Raw genomic sequence first — 17,296 nt, forward strand, 5'->3', positions numbered from 1 at the left:
TTGTGATTACTAAATTCAGAGGAACAAGAAAGCTTTTTGACCTGCCGTGGAGTAATCATAGCTCACATTGTTTCTTGGGAGAGGCATTCAATGTTTAACAAACTGTGGCAACTTTAATTTAACCATGTGGAGCCTCGACCATTGGACGGGAGTGGAAAATAGTCCCAGACTGTTTCCAGCTCACATTTTAACTTGCCTGGTTTTAGTCTGCAAAGGGTGACTTTGAAGTTCTGTCTTCCCACTGCTGAACTTGATGCTGTTCCCTTCTTTGCAATATGAGAGGACTGGAGCCAAACTATTTGCATATGGATATAATTTCCTTTACATCAGAAATTATAGTTACATTACCTTTGTTTAATCCTTTCATGGGGTGAGTCTTCCAAATGCTGTGCCATGAAAATAAGGCTCTTGACAACAGAGAAATTGTCCTGTCTTAATTACTAGTGTTGTTTCATATTATAGGGGCTGTGGTCATGGACAAAGATTCAATTGTATTCAACAGTGTAAAAGCAGAGAATAAATAGATACCCTGTGTTTGAAGGAGTTTGTGATCTGGATTATGTGACCAGTAAACTCTGGAATTGGAAAATGACATGAGAAAGTTTTGATACAATTTACACACTTTGCCCAATTATAAGCCAGCTAGCTGAGAGTTTGAAGGCTCCTACCTATTTTTTATCCACTGAAACAGAATTAGTAAGAAATGGTGAACTTGCCTTCAGGAGAAGAATCGGGACAATATTTTGAAAGCACCAAAGTTCTTCTGTTTTTTATGTCCCTAGATAAAATTCAGATCTATTTCCTGGATAGTAAGTTGCTTAGATCTGTTGGGGTTTTGTGTACCAATGTGTACATGTATATTACAGCAGAAAAAAGGAGGATTAAAACACAAGCTGAAGAGTTTGCGTTTTTCAGTGCAGATGGGGACAATCCAGTCGCTCTGCTCATGTGCCACACACCGGCAGCACCCTGGGCTTGGCCGACACATGCCTGCTCCCTCCTCCTGCATGTCGGGAAGCCTGGTGCTCTTGGCAGCTGGAACAAGTGGCTCCAGGGTCAGGTTGGTACACAGGAGTCCTGTTTACTAGTGCTCTTTGCAGAATACAGCACGAAGAAACAGCACAGGCGCAACTGGGTGACGAATAATCATGGTTATTAAATACTTGCCAACACAGAATACAATAGAATTTAGTGGATGACATCAAAAGGTTGACAAAAATCCAACATCCTCTCATTTAAAGGAGTACTGTACATTTGCTTTCCCTTTTACTGCAAAATATGCCCTCAGAGTTTGAGTTACTGATGTTGAGAGATACATCATTCGTCACTTGCCATTTTGTGACATGATGGTGAAGGCCTAATGTATTCTATCTTATCTATTTATTTTGACGTAATTGGAACTCTTCAGATAAGGTTACTTCATTTCATTTACAACCAGCACAGAAGTGCCAATCATTAAAGTATTCCTCTGTCTGCTTGGAATTAAAGTTCATAGAGGATATCTCAGTCTATTTACAATAGAAACGAACAGCAAGTTCAAACTTACATCCCGAGAACTTGATGTAGATATGGTGCTGCAGAGTACCTGACTGTTCTGTGGTACGTAGAAGCAGCATGTTGAAACATGCAGTGTTTGCTGGCAGCCTTCACATTCTTCTATTATTTGCTGTATTAGTCTGTTCACCACTTCTTGTTCACTACATAATTTCCAAATGATTTTCTTTTCTTCTTTTTCCTGAATTTCTCAGGACCTGGACTTCAGTATTAGAAAGCCCTTCTGTATGCTCAGAAGTTCAAGTAAACAAAACTGAAAACAATTTTCCTGCTCATTCATCTATCAGTCACATAACACTGCGGTGGCATTGGACCATTTGTAGTTATAATCAGACTGTAACATTTGTCAAATGCAAGGACTTAGCTGTAAGGCACCTTCCCAGTATCCTTATTTGCCATCTCAAGTAGCAAACAGGTAAGCCACACTCAGCCTGTTATGCTTAGTCCAGACATCATACCACAATTCATCTAAATTCATCTAAATCCTTACTCTCTTCCCACATAAAACCCCCAGGTTTCTGGTGATAGATGTGGGTTCAGGTGGTTTATATTCCTTTTTAATTTACTGAAACTTGTGTGACTCGCTACACCCTCTATTCTGACACAGTTAACCACATATCGAAAGTTTACTTTTTATCCAAGTGTTTCAGTTTCATTATGGTCTTTGGGAATGGAGCTCTCAGCCTATGTGCATTTCATTTAGAACATACTGGACTGAGAGGCCAGGTTCTCCCCAGCAATGTCAGGAGTCATCCCTACAGCAAAGAGAGGCTTTTTCATTTCACACTCTACAATAAATAGGAAAAATCTGTAACTGAAAAAATACACATTTTATTATTAACAATGATCTGTATTTAGAAGAACCAGTGGTTCTTCATCATGACTCTGAGAAGAAATACCAGATGTCATTCCTATGGTACTTTATCTTTCTTACAGAAATAAAAAATACAGTTTACCAGAAAATATATCAGAGGCCAAAAGCATTCATTTTCCTACTTCACAAATATTAAAAGATTAAAAAGAAACTATGTATATATAATTTACTAAAATAATAGCCCTGTGCTTTTCTTCAGTGATGTTTCTTAACCTGTCTGTAAACAACTCAATCACTGAAAAACTTTATGTCCTTTTTCATTTAAAGGAAGCAAACTGCTTTGCAGCTGCCTTTTTGGACCAGGTGCTGGATAGCTGTGTAACTGTATATACACACTTCATGTAATTGAGTTCCACTACATTAATGGATTTCCTCTTCCCCAGCCCTCCCTCCAAAAAAAAAGATTTTATAAGAATCCCAGGTCTTTCAAACCCAAGTCTTATTCATTATCTATTATATAAAAATCAGTTCTAACTGTGGTAACAGTTCTGAAAGTGTTCAAGGCCAGGCTGGACAGAGCTTGGAGCAACCTGGTCTAGCAGAAGGTGTCCCTGCCCATGGCAGGGGGTTAGAACTGGATGAGTTTTAAGGTCCCTTCCAATCCAAACCATTCTATAATACACAAAGATGAAGAGCAGCTAAACTGATCTAATGTCCACCTATAGGAAGGATTAGGAATTAAGTACAACATGAAATCCAGTGTATTGTACTAGACGAATGCTACATTGTCTTAAATTGCTGGCGGTGAAACAGTGCCCCCTGATGTCCTGCAAGGTAGTTGTAAACCACAAGTTTTAGTTCTTAATGTAATTATTAATAAGCCAAGTTGAGAACCAGTTAAGTCCACTATATCATGCAGAGGATTTAGAGTCAGGTAAAGGCCTCTTTCCTTATTGTCACTGTGTTCAGGCATCAACCTTTCCCACATCGATGTTTTTCCATGATGCTTCCAAGTTGAATCCTTGAGTTATCCATATCTCAACAATCCTACCTCGGACTGCAGAGCCCTGCAGGAAAGAAAGGTAAAGTTTTGGACTTCTCACAGCTTTTTCCTCACAGCTTCAGGCTGAGCCAAGGTTAGGCAGCTGGTCTGTATCAGAGCAGAGCCCTGGATGGCAGGTGACAGTACAGCAGGGGTTAGAGAGTCACAGTACCTGTTGAGTAACTCGATTGTAACAGATACTTGAGAGTGAACAGAAAAAAACCCAAACCCTTTAATATTTGGTTGCAGATCCACCAGCTCAAAAAAGGGGGAGAACTACAGGAAAAAACCCCCAACATACAAACCCTGGAAAAGCTCTATGTGGATAAAAACTACCTTGTAAGCCACTTTTTATGGATAAGCCAAGGAATACAAATATTAAGGTGTCGAGGATAAGAAGGCACTATTATCACTGCAGTTTTATGTTTTGCAGTAGGACAAAAAATACGACAGAAGCTTGTTTCCTAGTCTGAATGGCTTAGATAGTTATGTGAAGGTTTCTGTAACTTATCCTGTCTTTGTTTTCCACAGTTGTCGAACAAATGTTGGTTCATTGAGGTGTGCTTTGAGTCCCTTATATGAAAAGTATTACATACACATAAAGAATAGTTTAATGCAGGGTAACTCGACGTGTATATGAGCAGAAAACCTCAAAGAAACAGACTTTTGCCCAACTGAAGTATTTCGGTATTTTCTCCACTCTGCTGCTCCGTTTCCCAATTTCAGGCTGTTCTATACAGAGATGTTGTTAGTTTGTACATTTACCATTTGAGGTGTTTTTCCTCTCTCTAGATAACACAATTGGAAACTTGGTATGACCCTTCCCTGAATATGCTCACTAACTCAGAGCACCTGCATAAAGATACCTAGGAAGTTATTGATAAAAGATGAGGAATGACAAGGCCTCCCTTTTCATTACCATGACCAGTGTGACTAGTTATGCTTCTTACTCGCCTGTACAGGGGGAAACAATGAAATTGGGTGTATTTCTTGCCATCTTCCTAGAATAAATCTTGTAGCTCTTACAACAGTAAGACTCCAGCTCTTACAACAGATTCCACAGTGGCTCTTACTAGCAAAGGGGGTTTTAAATTCTTGCTACTACATTTCAGTAGGCTGCCTCAGACTACCTGTGTAACGTATGTGGAAGAGTAACATCAGGGTATATTGCACCTGTATTTTTAATGATCTTAAACGTTAGGTATGCCTTCTCCCTCGTGTCCTGTGTCTCCTGGGGGGATGCTCACCCCCCTGGGGAGATGCTTTAAGGAAGCTTTTACAAAGCTGATTAAGATCAAGTTTGCAAACAGAATCACAGAATGGGCTGGAAGGGACCCGAACACCCCCTCGGGCCGGCCGGATAAGCCAGTTTCGAGACTCATTCACCTCGTCCCGTGAGTGCCGCAGGCTCCGCACGGGGCTCGGACAGCACCGTGAGACCTCCAGAACCCCGCGGCCAAAGCGCCGCGCCCCAACGGCTTCTCCTGCTGACACGGCAGCCCGCCCACCAACTGCCGCGCTCTCCTGTGATTGGCTGGCGGTCCCCGAGAGGGCTCCCCAGGGGGGAAGAGTGCCCCGCCATCCGATTGGCTGAGGCTGTTGAGTCGCGCGCTCCGGTTGGTTGCGGGAGGCGCCATTTCGAGCTGCGCGGAGCGGAGGCTGTGGCGTGAGGGGACGGCTGCTGAGGGGAGGGGAAAGGGGTGGGCCAGGCCAGGCCGGGGCTGTGCCGGAACCTGCACCTCGCCTGCTGGGAACTGAAGTACCGTGATCATATCCACACGTCAGGGGCTTCTCTGGGGTTTATATGGAACTGACTTATAGCCGGACAGCCGGGTAGGCTGATATAACCCGGCCTCAGACAGCCCTGTGCTCTGTGGAGGGACCCACTGAAGAAGTAAACACATTTACTCCTGTCTAAACATTCCTTTCTTCACACTCCATTTGTAATCTTGATTTTTAGTTACAAATACGTAAGGTTTGTTTCCTTGGTTATGCCTACTTGAGGGTTAATAATAATGGTTCTGCTGCATTAATTCTATTAACGTTCTTTAAAACGATGGACAACCACAAATTGTAGGGGAGGAACAGAGATTTTTTTGGTAGACCCAAGTAAGCTGTGAGGGGTATGGTGACCTGTTTTTTTTCCCCATTTTTCAAAATTTTGAATGGAAAAAGATGGAAGGCTCCTTCTACTGAAAAAAAAGGAGTTTTACCAAATGAGAACCAAATCAAATCTAGATAGCTGGCTTCGGGCACCAAACTTGGATGATTAGTACTGAATACAGTTAATTTTTGTATCACCTGACATACCAGCCTTACCGAAACATTTCATTTAAACAAAAGAAATAATAAGAACTACTGCTCAGACTATTTTTGCAGTTAATTTCTTTTTTTTAACAGGAACCTTTACTTGCCAAAATGAAGCAGAATCTGCTGTGTCAGACACCTCCCACAGTCACCGTTCGCGTTAAATCAAGTGCATCCAGATCACATCAGCAAAAAACCCTTATCAGACTGAAGTGGTCATCTCTTAAAGACCATGAAGAAAAACGTGAAAAAAAGACTTCTACTCATAAAGATAAATGTCCAAAGGGACCATGTCTGGTTATTCAGCGCCAGGAAATGACAGCTTTCTTTAAACTATTTGGTAGGCTACTAATGACAGATACCAATGTATTGACTGAACAGTGGGAAACTATTAAGCAAGTATGTTTTCTAAACTTGGTGATTTGAGGAGTTTTGACATAAATACTAATGACCGTGTCTTTTTCTAAATGTATTTTGTTGGTATATTTTAGTATGTAAATATTTAATGGTAAGTTAAAAATACATGAAGGGCTAGCAACATGATGAAAAAGTATCTTTTTAAATTACAAGGAAACTGAGGTGGTAGGATACATCCTTTTATGATCACTTCCCTTTCCTATTTTTTCTTATATTTCAACAAATACATGTGAAACAATGTATATTTCATTTTACAAAAGGCTTAAAAAAGGCTCGGCTCCCACTCTTACAAACATGTTATTTATTGTGGAAATAAGCATTTAGCGGGAGAAGTAGCATGGGAAGAAAATCCAAGGAGTATTCTCTGCATCTCTTTTGCATTTGTGTCTCTTTCATATGCAGTTTTGTATTTATTTAATTTAGTGAAGAGATTTAGTAACAGTGGAAGAGTACACTTGGGTTTTATTTGAACTTTGAATACAGAAGTCAATCAGAGTGAGTTTATGGAAATCCTGTTATAGTACGTGTTCACAGACAGTGATGCACTGACCACAGATAATCAAGTATTGCCTTATAAAGGCTGTCAGGTCATCAGGGTGCAGAGATCTCAGCAGTCTGTAGGTCATCAGAAATAATGGTATGCTATCAGATGGAAACACTTAATGCAGGAAGAGTTTTTTCATTCCTAGTCTTTCTCCCCTCGGTTTCTCTGCTCTCTACTGGTGGGTCTAGCTTCTTTCTGTTTATGTGGCTAATACCAGGAACGTCTTACTTACAAAGACTTTCTAGCAAAAAGAATTCTGGCGGTTGAAATGCTACACCTTTCTTTTGTTGTAGATGATGACCTAATCCAAGACTTCCTTTGGATGGACTGTTGCTGTAAAATTGCAGACAAAGTAAGTGTATTTCCTTATTACTTAATAGAACATATATTGAGTGAAAAATCTGTCCTTAATCACTTGATACTGTAATGCAAATACAGACCATAATTTTTTTTTTCTGATGTATTTATGTAGAAGCTTCAAGAAACTCAATATATGCTTTACTCATTGTTAAAAAATTATGGAACTATCTTGGTGCAAGATACATGTGTGAAACATTTTAGGAAATTATATACTGAAATAATATATTGATACTTTATTTTACATTTCCAAGCAGTATCTCTTGGCCATGACTTTCGTTTATTTCAAGAGGGCTAACTTCACAATAAATGAGCACACCAGAATCAATTTCTTTGTCGCTCTGTAAGTACTTTTAAATTCCCTGGGTTTATTAGCATAAGCTTGGCGTGATTTTATCCCTTTGTCTACGCCACTGATAATTATGACATACGACAAGACTTCTTGCATGAGTGTGTAGTTGCTTGGGTTCTATATGAAGTATAGAAACATAATCTACATAACTATACCTAAACAATGCAAATTAAACATTCTTCCTCTGACACCACCTGTGTGGAACAGGCTTGAGCAGCAGCCAGGGGATGTTTGTGTTGGTGCAGTGATACACTGTGTGGCATCCTGCCTACCAAATTAAGCCTGTGAACTTTGAACAAGAAGCACATGCAGGACAATACATGGCAACATCTATGTGGCTCACACTGCCTGTTACAAGACCCTATTTTGTATCTTTGGCAGCCTTTAAGTCATTTGTACTCAAATGTTTCATCATGATATGCACCTCAGGAGTAACTTCTTATTATTCTGTCAACTTGATTTAAGTCAACTGTAAAAATGTTGCTAGAGAATTTCTGAGACCTTTTGTGAACAGTTCTGAAACTTCTATACTTTGAAACAGAGGTGCTTTACCAAGAATATAATCTCTCAATCCTTGGCTGTACCTACAGAGAGATTCAGGATTTTCTTTCAGAAGAGCAAGAGGATTAGAAAGGGACAAAGGGCTGGGGGGGGACATGACTAGAGGGAATACTGGAGTTAAAAGTAAGTGAGAAAATAGGGAAGGAGACTAAAAATTGTAATTTTCCAGGTAAACAGGAGTTTAGCATCAGGTAGACCCAGAGGAAGTAAGTATTTTCCTCTTGTCTGAGAAGACTACCCAGAACCAGAAGTAGCACGGAGTGAAGGAAAGGAAAATATAGACATTAAAAGACTCCTTTAAGGTTTTAACTCATACAAGAATGGAGACCTGTATTTAGTTGCTTACTGCTAATTTAATGTGAGCAATATATTTTTTCAAGAATTGCTGAAAATCTATAAAGTAGAAAATGTAAACTGTAACATTTTGTAAGATAGTTTTAAACATTATTTAGATAATCAGTCAGACATTGTTAATTTTAGTGCAAGGATACCTTGCCAGTCTGGAGAAAGCTGTCAGGATATGTTAGTTCTTGCATTATCTATCATTTTAGGAGCCTCTAGGGTAACACAATTTTTCTAGGAGTTTAAGTTTTTATTTGCCCAAAGGATGCATATGGAACTTTCTGTAGAACAGAAACGAACACTACTCCAGAGGGCTGTATTTTGTTAGCAGTTACTCTCACAATACTGGGAAAAAGAATGACTTTAATATTATGTCTTTTGATATTAGAAATCATACTAATACAGTGATTTAAGATTGAATAATATTTACAACCACAAACATATATGTTTGAAGGTATCTGGCAAATACAGTTGAAGAAGATGATGAAGAATCAAAGTATGACATTTTCCCATGGGCTTTGGGAAAAGCCTGGAGAAAGCTCTTCCCTGATTTCTTAAAGTTAAGAGATGAACTGTGGAGTAGAATTGACTACAGGGCTATTGTAAGCAGACGCTGCTGTGAAGAGGTAGGGAGGGTTTTAATCTTGTAGGTGATGAAAGTACAACAGTTAATACCAGCTAACAGTCTTGCTCTGTCCATATAATTTCTTCTTTACAGTGTGTAGACAAGCCACGGGAAAGAAAAGATGCAGCTAACGTGTAACGGCCCATTTATCCTCTATGATTTATTTTTCTTCTGCATTTAAAATACATTATTTAAAACTATGCTTTTAAGGTAAACTAGAATATTTTACACTGTGAAAAAGTGCTAAAAGTGAAGTTTTTATTGACTAGAATCTTTCTGCTTTATGCATAATTTTTATTTTAAATTTACCATTGGTTGTTTCCCTTCATTCACTTGAGAAATACTTCTCTGTGTGTGCTTTACAAATTACAAGTTTGTGCATGAGTAAAACCTTCAAATAAAAATCCCAGCACTTCAGGTGAAATTTTAATGCTTCAAAATGAATAACGTAACTTCAATTGGCTTTTTAAGATACGGGTTTTTCATTGCATTTAAAAAAACAGGAACAGAAGAACGCATTTTTAATGTTCTCTACTATAAATGCAGTACTACAAAGCATGTTTTCCAAACCTCTTAGGAAGGGAAAAAAGACATTCCTCACTTTTTCAGGTGGAATGTATTTGTCTGGAAAAGCCCTGTCATGTTTTAAGAACACAATGTTTACTACAGCTAGTAGAAAAGAAAATCTCACGTACTCTAGAACCCCATCTCTGGGGATAGAATGAGATGCTGATGGGAAAAGTGCAAAGAACAAGGCAAGTGCAGAATGTTTTTCCCAGCACACCTTCCCAGCAGCCAATCATCATTAGTTCAGTCATGCCATGAACCAGAAGATCCTTCTACTTGATATTCAGTAGTTAGTAAAAGATGTTATCTTCTGTCCAACATAAGAAACATAAGCTTATATTTGGGATGATTCACATGAATATACAAGGCTGTCAACTGTTGCATTTCCAGATCTGATTCACAACTGGTTTATTCGCTTGTGCCTAAGGTAGCAAACTTTCTAGTGAGACAGAAGCAGATAGACAACAGATGATCCCCATTTCAGCTACGTAGCATTTATTCTCTGCCATATCGGATCCCTTGTTTTCCTGTTGCTGTGTTTTCTGAGCTAATGGTTGTTTGGTAGGTGATGGCTATTGCTCCAACACATTACGTGTGGCAGCGAGAGCGTTCAATATACCACAGCGGAGCTGTGAGAAACTACAATGGTGATGAAGCACAGCTGCCCCGAGGACCAAGTGCTACTCCTACAGACTGCCTGCTTTGTGGTAAGAAAGGAAGATTTGTACGACTAGGATTATCATCATCTTCCTCCTCATCTACTGACACTTTGGAGATGATGGAATTACATTCATCACAGAATTTGAAGGACACCATTGCAACTGAAAAAATGCTCACTGACTCTCCTTTGAATTACGCCCAAGGTATAGTTTAAAATAGCAAATAATTTTCAATTAGTTTAAGGCAACTGAGGCCATATTTGCCCTTCAGACTGTAGGGACTACTGTGTCCTTGGTATGGCAAGGCATGATGTCTCTGCATGAGCAAGCATCCCTGTTACAAACAGAGTTACCTTGGCAGAACTGTGCCTTTACTGCCATAGTTTCCATTTTCACTTCTTGCCTCTTGATTTCCTGAAGTACCACTTACTTTGTATTATGAGTCTCTTCAAATTGTCTTTATCTACTACAGTAGATTTTGGGTTTTATTCAGTCTATTTAGGCACTATTACTATTCCTGCATTAGAAATTAAATTAAGAACCCTATTTTAAACACACAGGATTGGCTAGAAGCAGCAATGAAAATAATGGAGTGTGTCACATGAGTTAAAAGGCTGTTGTTGAGAACACTGTTTTTAGAAAAGGCAGGCTGCTCAGTTGCTGTCTTCAGTTTTGACACGTTAAATCACAACTCACGTTTTCCTCTAAGTGTGTCTCAGTGTTAACAGTTTATACAAGATTTCCTTTTAAGACTGGGGTATTAGTATAAAGCAATGCAAGAATTTAGTCTGAAAATTGTTTCATTGTAACTGAATCTCTGCATATTTATCTATTCCAAATAGCATTCTGATCTTCTGTATGAGAAGCCTCCATTACACACATCAGTTATGGGGCAAATGCTCATAATTTAATTAAGAGTAGAGTACACCTGAGGTGTAGACTTCCTTCATGCGCTTAACCACTGCAGCCTTCTTGGCATCCTTATTTAACATGGGTTTCCAGTTATTTATAGCTCTATTTTTCATTTGTATGAAAATACCTAACTAATATCCACATTTTAACTATTATAGCTGTTACTTCTTTTGACAGCTTCAGTACAACTGTGATTCTCAGGGAATCCCTCAACTTTGAAAAATCTGGCATTTGAATCTTCCTTGAGATACAGAACAAGTCAGGTGTCTACAACACATCATTTAATAAAGTTAAACATCACCACATGCTTAACATATTATAGGGAGACTTATGTGAGGCCCTAAAAGACTTAAAAATCTATTTCTTACTTGAGGGATCTTGCTTTTGATATTTGAGAAGGTCAGAAAAAAAAAAAAGTTTGACTGTTCGGGAATGTTTTACATAAAGCAAAGTTCATAGAAAACCAGGCAGCTTTCAGCATAGATGCTGGAAGTAAACCAGAGCTCTATGTGTCATCAATGGGTCTTTTTCTTGAAATAAGCACAACTTTATCAAGAGAACAAATCCAGTAAGTTTTTGTTTCTCTTACAGTTGTGCTTTAAGAAACTGACAGCCACCAGTTGGTAGCCAGTGAAGTCAGAAGCGGCTTCACTTGCATTTCAAAGGACAGACCTTGATCCATTATGTTCTTACTCAATTTTTTTCTCCTTATTTCTGATAGACTGTCAGAGCCTGTCCAGCAAAAGGAGACTAGGTAGCATCTGTAAGCAAGACAAATCCATGGAGTGGTTTACAAGCAATGAAGAATGAAATACACCTGATGAAACAGAAACAAATACTGTGCTTTGCAAGACAACCTCTGTTGCATCACAGCACTATACCTGAGGATTCTGTTAAAACTTCTCCCTTTAAATAGTGGGTGAGGTTTCAAACTTTCTATACCATCCAAATTATAGCCATCATTACTTTAAAGTTATACAACTGGCAAAATGTAGCAGCTACTTTGTAACATTTTATTTTATTCTGATACAATACTCAAGAGTAGCAGCTGACATCCCAGCAGCATCAAGCATGCAGTGGTCCAAACCTTCTCAGCTTGATAAGGAATGCTAATTAAAAAACAAAACAAATCAAATTACTATTTCAGTATTTCAATACACAAAGATTATTATTATAAGTTTTATGGTTTTGTGATATAGTAATGTATCAAATGCTAGTACAAACCAACAGCATTTTAAAAAGTAAAATACCACTAAACATTTGAGATTAAAGAAACATTTTTAAGGGTCTCACCTGAATGAGCATCCTGCCAGGAAGACGGTCGAGCAACATAAGGCACTGAGCAGTGTGTTTCAGTGTCGTCAGAAAGCGGTTCTGTGAAAGAGCATTCTTTTGTTAAATCTTTCCAACAAGTTCAAAACATAAAAGCAGACTGGAGCTGCAACAAGCATGGGTTATTTTCCGCGACATACTTTCATCTTATTTTTGCTTCTGTCAAAGTGCTTTGTTGTCACCCATCAGCACATTCAGACCTCTCTGCTCTACTATGGATTTTGCAAATCTATTCTAGTATAAGGCATCTTTTCTGGATGAGACAGAAGGGCACAATTACAAAACAGAGCACACTGGCAACATTTCTTCTATGGAACCCTTAAGCCTATCAGGGTCCTCTAAAGCAGGTACAGGACGAGTAGAGGACTGAATTTTATTAGAAACATCAGAGTTTGAAAACAGCAGAAGGGCAGTCATTCTTTATTTGCAGACTGCAATATATTTTCTATTTAGTTTAGATTTGTTTAATAAGATATTTAAACATAAATAACCATTAATATATCCTTTTTCAAATCTGACAAAGTGTAGGCTGGCCAAAAGCTTATCTGTTCTTTACAGCAATCTCAGCTGACCTAAGGGAAAAAAACACCCCAAAAAACCAAAACAACTGCCTCTTTGTACAAACTTTGCCATAATTATATCCCTGGATTATCAAATTGCATTAACAGGATCTCTCATTAGCAATAATGTTCTTACCATTGTATTCACCTTCTGTAAGAACTACTTGATCCTGAATGCAGTTTTCTTCATATTCCTTTTGAAGTGTTTCTTCAATATTTTCTTGAGTTTCCACCACTTGGCTTGATTTGAAATTCTTGATTTTAGCAGGGAGCACCAACCAGTCTCTATGAGTTACCTCAATGATCTTTTCACACAAAAAAGGGAGCCTGGAGGTCCGTATTCTGTCTAAAAGTTCAATAACCTGTGTGATGCTTTTGAAGAAATGCAAAGGATAAAGTAGTATTTTGAAAACTTGACATACACAGTTATTCTCAGTTCTGCTGCCTTTGTCACGTTCTCTGCCTTTGAGGTTACACGAATCCTTCAACTTTAGGGTAAAAGAGCTAGTAAGCTGGCTGCTTGATTTGGAAAGCAGTAGTTGTTTTGAGGATATTGTTAAACTTCCACTGACTATGAGAACATTCCAAAAGTGAAGGCCAAAGGATTTGGCCAAGTGTAATTTATACTGAGTGCAACTCCCCAAAAAAAGAATTTCATTAAACATTTCATTGATGCTGGATGTATTTTTTTTAAAGATGTTTGGTTTTGTGACAACGTCCAGTGATGCCCAAATAACTGTTTAAGTGCCAGAAGTAAATACTTACTTTGCAAGATACACAGCACACACACCACCCTGTTTCAGACTTGGCTGTACAACAGGCAGAGCAGACTGAGGGTTAACCATATCCAAAACTACCTGTAAGAGGAAGACATGTTTTTCCAGTACATATTAATATAATCTATCATTTTTTCCCGTAACAGTGCTTGAAAACACAGCGTTCATCTATGGAAATGAACGCATACAACACCATTATGTAATTACAAACCAGTTTTATTACTGCCTCTCAAAACCTCACAGAAATCAGAGGTCCACACAGTTACGAGACAAAGACCTTGCTACTTCCAGATGAATCTGGAAACAGCAAGTAGCATTTCCAGATTCATTCCAGCGCAGTAGTCCCATGTTAACATTAAACTTCCTACTAATTCAATTCCATAACGTTGACGTTAATAAAAAATGTTTAGAAGACTGCATTTGCCAACACCTTTGGGTATTTAGTTTTCAAATGTAAAAAAAGAATAAATGTTCAAGTGCATCCTTATGATGAAGGGATCACACTGCAGCCTCAATGTCTAACTTGCTCTTTGTTTCAAGATTCAGAAAGCTTTTGTCTGTGGCAGTTTATCCACCTTCTGCTAGAAAACTATTCAAACTGCAAACCAATGGGACAGGCAATATCTGATCTTCCCTGTTCCAAGTTTTAAAAGAATGGTGTGTATGCTCTGTATTTTATTTCTTTGCTCAAAGCATTTAACACAACTGTCATTTGTTTAAAGTGTTGCTGTACGTGGATTTCCTGCTTTATATGGCAGAATGGTTAACATCTGGCTCTTTTCCCTGGCAAAATCTGGATATAGAAAGCAGGACAAGAGAGCGAGCAATGGCATTCCTTACTCTAACTTAGGCCTTCGTTACCTTGTGCATTCTATATAGCTGATAGCAAAGTGTTTATGTATTTATATTTTCAATACGCTTATGTATTTTTAAATTTAATGTTTGAAATATACACCTTAGATACAAAAATATCTTTCTCAAAAATACAAGAAAGCTTGTCTTTGCCTACAAGGCAGCAGTGATTAATTGTGGTATTTCTCTACAACAGCCACATCAGTCTTGAGTTTGGGAGCCTGTAACTGAAACCTTGAAAATACTTGTAATCTGACCAAAACCAAAAAAATTAGAATGTTTCCGTCACTGATGAAGATCTGACTGGTTTTCCTCATGTTCAACCAGATACGGGAATCCCACTGTGAGTGTGTGCAGCTCAAGGAGGTTTTAATTTATGCAGAGAAGATAAACATCAAATAGGAGGATTTTTTTGGACTTACTGCGTCAAGTGTTAGCGATTTCATATCCATAGCTGCTGTTGAAATGTCTTTAAGAATGAAATCCACGTTATCCGGCCACTCTTCTGTATGTCCTATTTTCCATGCAGCACACCAGTACCTGTAATTCTTCTTAGCTAAACTATGATGGTCATCTCTGATTTCATAACTTATAACATGTCCTTTGGGCCCAACTGAAAACAAACAAAGACACCAGGCTTACTGCTTTTCCCTCCTGTAATAAAGAATTATAAAAAAGTAGCATAGTAAATATCAGAAGTATACCTTTCAATTTTAACTTCACTTTAGGGAACAATCACATATGAAAGCATCAGTTACAATTTATTTTTTCTTTACATTTAAAACAAACACATGCAAATAAAGCACTGGGTTAGTTTCTTTTCCAGTTTGAAATCCATCAACCCACAGGTAAAATAAAGCACAGCTACAGTACTACAAACTGTTCCCTAGATGTCCTCCCAAACAACTCCTACAGAAGAAGATGACTCGAGCATCTATGGCCCTCCCTGTCAATCTACGATTCTCCTGCTGGAGCTACTCTTTAATTTACACAGGCTTATGTTATTTTCCTGTTATTTTCCTAACTATAATAAAATAATTTATTACTGGCTTTAAGCATAAATTTCCTACCCAGAAATCTATGGTATGAGTCCAGTACAGTGTTCATAAAGAAAGTGTTACTGGGATATCCAGGCACAGAGAACAGGGTATGTCTTGCTGTATTATTTGATCCTTGTATTACTCTTGAGTTCTAAAACCTACCACACTATTAGCTTCTCTTTCTCCTTGCTACTTTGTAATGAGAGAAAGCAGTTGTCAGCTATCAGCAGCTCAGGAGGTGAGGCTCTGTGGCTTTGTTGGACATTTTAGATGGGAGTTACCAAGCTTCCTCCTTCCCTCACCCACATGATCCGACTGTGAATCCATTCAGAAATATGACCCACCCCTCCCAGCCGCCCGGAAGTCATGCATCCAGCCCTGGGGCCCCTAACACAGGAGGAACATGGAGCTGATGGAGTGAGTCCAGAGGAGGCCACAGAGATGCTCCAAGCGCTGGAGCCCATCTGCTGTGGAGATAGGCTGAGAGAGCTGGGCTTGTTCAGCCTGGAGAAGAGAAGGCTCCTTAAAGGGAGACCTTAGAGCAGCTTCCAGTGCCTAAAGGGGCTACAAGATATCTGCAGAGGCACTTTTGATAAGGGCCTGTAGTGACAGGACAGGAAGGAATGGATTTACCTGACAGAGGGGAGACTGAGATTAGGTATCAGGAAGAAATTCTTTCCTGTGAGGGTGCTGAGGCACTGGCACAGGTTGCCCAGAGAAGCTGTGGCTGCCCCATTCCTAGCAGAGTTCAAGGCCAGGCTGGACAGGGCTTGCAGCAACCTGGTCTGGTGGAAGGTGTGCCTGCCTGTGGCAGGGGGTTGGAACCGAATGAGCTTTAAGGTCCCCTCCAACCCAAACCACTCTATGATCTACAATTGTGCTGCTTCTATGTATTATATAACCAGCTTCTTACCTGCTTTTGATAGAAACAAGGTCAAAGCACCAGACCCGCTGCCAGCTTCCAAAACGGTGTCTCCCGAGTGGATATCTGTCATCATTAATATAGCACTTATATCCTGCAGGTGAGAAAACACCTGGCACATTACCAGTCTTGGAAACTAAGAGTGAGCTTCAGCCAGTGACTGCTCCCAGTCACCAGCCATCCCAGTGAGCAGCCAGTACCTTAGGATAGGCGATAGTGGGCCCCCGCGGCATCAGCAGCACATACTCCTCCAGCGAAGGCCGCCGCACTTGCAGCCGCACCCCGGCCGAGGTACGCAGCATCTGCCCGGGCATCTGGCCGATGATATCTCGGTGGGGCAGGAGACCACCGTTGCTAGTCAACACCGAGCCCGCCGCCAGCCGGCACATCAGCTTCAGCGTCCTATTGTACTTCCTCCTCATTTCCGCCAGCACCAGTTCCCCAGCGCGGAAAGGCTGGGTTGCTGCCACCTCAGGAGAAGCGGCCACCTTCTCCTCAGTAGGAGCCTGAGGAGCCGCCGCGCACAGCCCCACCTCTGCCGCTTTGTCCGGCGGCAGCATCCTCCTCACCCTCTCCAGCGGCGATAACGACTTCGCCCATGCCCTCCTCGGAGGCTTCCCGCCAGGGTCCACCCCTTCGCCGGTGGAAAAGGCGAAGGAGGCGGCTCTCCTCAGCCCGCTACAAGCCCTCATCAGGAGAGAGGCGGGAAAGAAGACTCCCAGTGAACGCCCCACGCGCCTGCGCCGCGCACACCGATGACG

At 40.0% G+C, this 17,296-nt stretch overlaps 2 protein-coding genes across 2 annotated transcripts; one reads left to right on the top strand and one right to left on the bottom strand.

Annotated features, from left to right (window-relative positions):
• Nucleotides 1-5,828: 5,828 nt before the first annotated feature.
• On the top strand, nucleotides 5,829-11,863 carry SPDYA (speedy/RINGO cell cycle regulator family member A; the record flags this gene model as incomplete). The annotated part of the gene is made up of 6 exons (XM_080615302.1): nucleotides 5,829-6,057; nucleotides 6,972-7,030; nucleotides 7,293-7,378; nucleotides 8,745-8,916; nucleotides 10,048-10,345; nucleotides 11,775-11,863. 6 exons carry the CDS (start codon nucleotides 5,829-5,831, stop codon nucleotides 11,861-11,863), a joined length of 933 nt encoding a protein of 310 aa, XP_080471428.1.
• Nucleotides 11,864-12,048: 185 nt separating this feature from the next.
• Nucleotides 12,049-17,227, bottom strand: TRMT61B (tRNA methyltransferase 61B; the record flags this gene model as incomplete). Its single annotated transcript, XM_080616079.1, has 7 exons — nucleotides 12,049-12,162; nucleotides 12,347-12,427; nucleotides 13,082-13,317; nucleotides 13,711-13,802; nucleotides 14,996-15,186; nucleotides 16,527-16,629; nucleotides 16,736-17,227. 7 exons carry the CDS (start codon nucleotides 17,225-17,227, stop codon nucleotides 12,119-12,121), a joined length of 1,239 nt encoding a protein of 412 aa, XP_080472205.1. The 3' UTR covers nucleotides 12,049-12,118.
• Nucleotides 17,228-17,296: the final 69 nt, after the last annotated feature.

The sequence above is a fragment of the Psittacula echo genome (genome assembly GCF_963264785.1).
Source record: "Psittacula echo genome assembly, chromosome: 4".
Lineage (NCBI taxonomy): Eukaryota > Metazoa > Chordata > Aves > Psittaciformes > Psittacidae > Psittacula > Psittacula echo.